The 2,591-nt window shown below is 45.0% G+C and overlaps 1 protein-coding gene across 1 annotated transcript; it reads left to right on the plus strand.

The window, feature by feature from the left end:
• The first annotated feature begins 403 nt into the window (after nucleotides 1-403).
• LOC150061982 (olfactory receptor 2A7-like) lies at nucleotides 404-1,342 on the plus strand. Its single transcript, XM_090333780.1, has one exon. The coding sequence runs from the start codon at nucleotides 404-406 to the stop codon at nucleotides 1,340-1,342; it is 939 nt and encodes a 312-aa protein (XP_090189906.1).
• Nucleotides 1,343-2,591: the final 1,249 nt, after the last annotated feature.

A 2,591-nucleotide genomic window follows, 5' to 3' on the forward strand; every position in this document is an offset into this window, starting at 1 on the left:
GCACTAAAGACTGTGAGACTCTTATCTCCAATGAAATTCCTAGAAAACAGGAAGTGGTGCTGTGGCTCAAAGGGTAGGGCAGTAGCCTTGAGCTGAAGAGCTCAGGGACAGTGCCCAGCCCCCCCCCCACACAAAAGGATACTAAGAAAAACTAGGAATCTGCTCAGTGTTTTCATTTCATAGTTGAGGAAAACATGAGATGATGACCTATTGGTAGATTTGAGGCCAAGCCAATATTCGATATGAAGTTATCATCATAAATTTCTTGACAGTAGTCCCAAATGCCAAGATCAGGTAAAACGGGATGTCTAATTGAAGGAGGTTATCATCAGCTCTAGTGCATAGCTTTGCTAGTTCATGGTCTGAATTAGTGCCTTTCTTTTCCATTGAGTTGTAGAACACAATGCAAGAACGCAACCAGACTTTTGTGACAGAATTCATCCTTTTGGGTTTCTCTCTGAGTCCCAGGACCATCCCTCTGCTCTTCTCAGTCTTTCTGATGCTCTACTTGTTGATTCTTCTGGGCAATGGCTTCATCATCATCCTCATCTGTCTGGACTCACATCTTCACACTCCCATGTACTTCTTTATTGGCATCCTTTCCATATTAGACCTGGGCTACACCACCACAACTGTGCCCCAGATGTTGGCACATCTGGCCAGCCGTAAGAAGAGCATCTCTTTTTCCAGCTGTGTGGCCCAAATGTATATTTTTTTGGTACTAGGTGTCACTGAGTCCTGGCTGTTTGCTATTATGTCAATAGACAGGTACGTAGCCATCTGCCACCCGCTCAGGTATAAGCTCATCATGAGCCCATGCCTATGTGGGGGAATGGTAATTTTCTGTGGACTCTGGGGTGTCACTGCTGCTCTAGTCTACACCATCTTTGCCATGCGTCTTCCCTACTGTGGCCCCAACAAAATCAATCACTTCTTCTGCGAAGTCCCTGCTGTCTTAAAGCTGGCTTGTGCTGACACCTCAGTTAATGACCGCATAGACTTCATTCTTGGTTTTAGTGTCATACTAATCCCACTGTCCCTTATCCTTGTCACGTATGTCAACATCTTCATGGCCATCTTGAAAATCCGTTCAACACAGGGACAAATGAAAGCCTTCTCCACCTGTGCCTCCCACGTCACTGTGGTTACGATGTTCTGTGTGCCAGCCATGGTCATGTACATGAAGCCAGGCTCGAAGGCCTCCCCAGAAGAGGACAAGAAGCTGGCTCTGTTCTACAATGTCATCTCTGCTTTTCTTAACCCCATCATCTACAGCCTCCGGAACAAGGATGTGAAGAGAGCTTTCCTCAAAGTGACCAGATTGAGAAGGGCTCCAGAATAAAGCCCTGGAAGGACAGAGCAACAAGATTCATGAGTCACTCATGTGACTCAGCAGCAGCAGCAGTGCATAATCCCTTTCAGTTCCTCAATCCAAGTCTAGATAGATCCTTCTATTAAGTCGCAGGATCAAGACAGGAGGAAAGATCTGGACACATCAGTCCTTCTTGTTGCCCTTTATTCTAGAGTCTTGAACCTTGAATGAGTTTGGTTTGTGTCTTGTGGATGAATCTTGAGAAAGATTCTCTCCCTTCTTGAAATGACATATTATTAGGTAAGCTAGGTGCAAGGACAGGGGCACTGACTTGGAGAATTCCTTGCCCCAAAGGAGGAATTAGTTCCAGATATGCTCATGACATAACTTGAGATAGCTTGAGATAACTTGATGGAATCCCACCCCACTGACTCAGCTCAGCTCATCCTGCCCCCTTTCTCTACATGCTCTTGACTTCTGTTGTTGCCTTTGTCATGCTGTGAATATGTAATATCCCTTACATGCTCATGTATTTGGGATTTGGTTGCCAATGGATTGGCATTTGGGAAATGATTCGACCCTGAGGGCTCTGATGAGATCAATGGATTAATACTTTGAAGGAGCCATAACAGAGCAGCATTGTTGGGAGATGGTAAAAAGTACACGATGGACCTAGTAGAAGGAGGTGGGTCATATGACCACATCCTTGGGAGCTACATCTTTCCCTGGCTCTGTTCTATGTTTCCTGATGTCTTCTTCCTGGCTGCAATGCATTGGACAGCTGTTTCACCAGACCCGATCTGTCATGGTAGCCTGACTCTTCTGAAATCATGAACACAACTGGCTTTTTCTTGGTTATTTGGTTCTAATAACGTAACTCTAACACAAAAAGCCCTATATGTCTTTTCCACATCTCCTTGTCCTTAACCCAACACCTATCCCCATCCTACCCCAAAGGGCCTACTCAGCCATCAGGACATGGCCTAGGCAGTAGCTTTTTCAGAGAGAATTTTTCTTGAGTCCCCCAAAATTGGCAGTCAGTTATCTTTCAAAGAATCCTATACTTCTTTCCCACAAGAATACGGCTATTGGGCAGGTACCTGTAGCTCACACCTGTAATCCTAACTACTCAGGAGGCTGAGAGTTGAGAATTACAGTTGAAAGCCAGCTAGACAGAAAAGCCCATGAGACTCTGATTTCCAGTTAATCAGAAAAACACTGGAAGTGGAACTGTGGTTCAAATGGGATGTCATCAAATTTAAAAATCTTCTGCACAGCC

This window comes from Megascapheus bottae, chromosome 6, assembly GCF_031878675.1.
Source record: "Megascapheus bottae isolate mThoBot1 chromosome 6, mThoBot2.hap1, whole genome shotgun sequence".
Classification (NCBI taxonomy): Eukaryota; Metazoa; Chordata; class Mammalia; order Rodentia; family Geomyidae; genus Megascapheus; species Megascapheus bottae.

Coding starts and splice junctions, on each gene's coding strand:
- LOC150061982 (XM_090333780.1), top strand. CDS start 404: ATGCAAGAACGCAACCAGACTTTTGTGACAGAATTCATCCTTTTGGGT.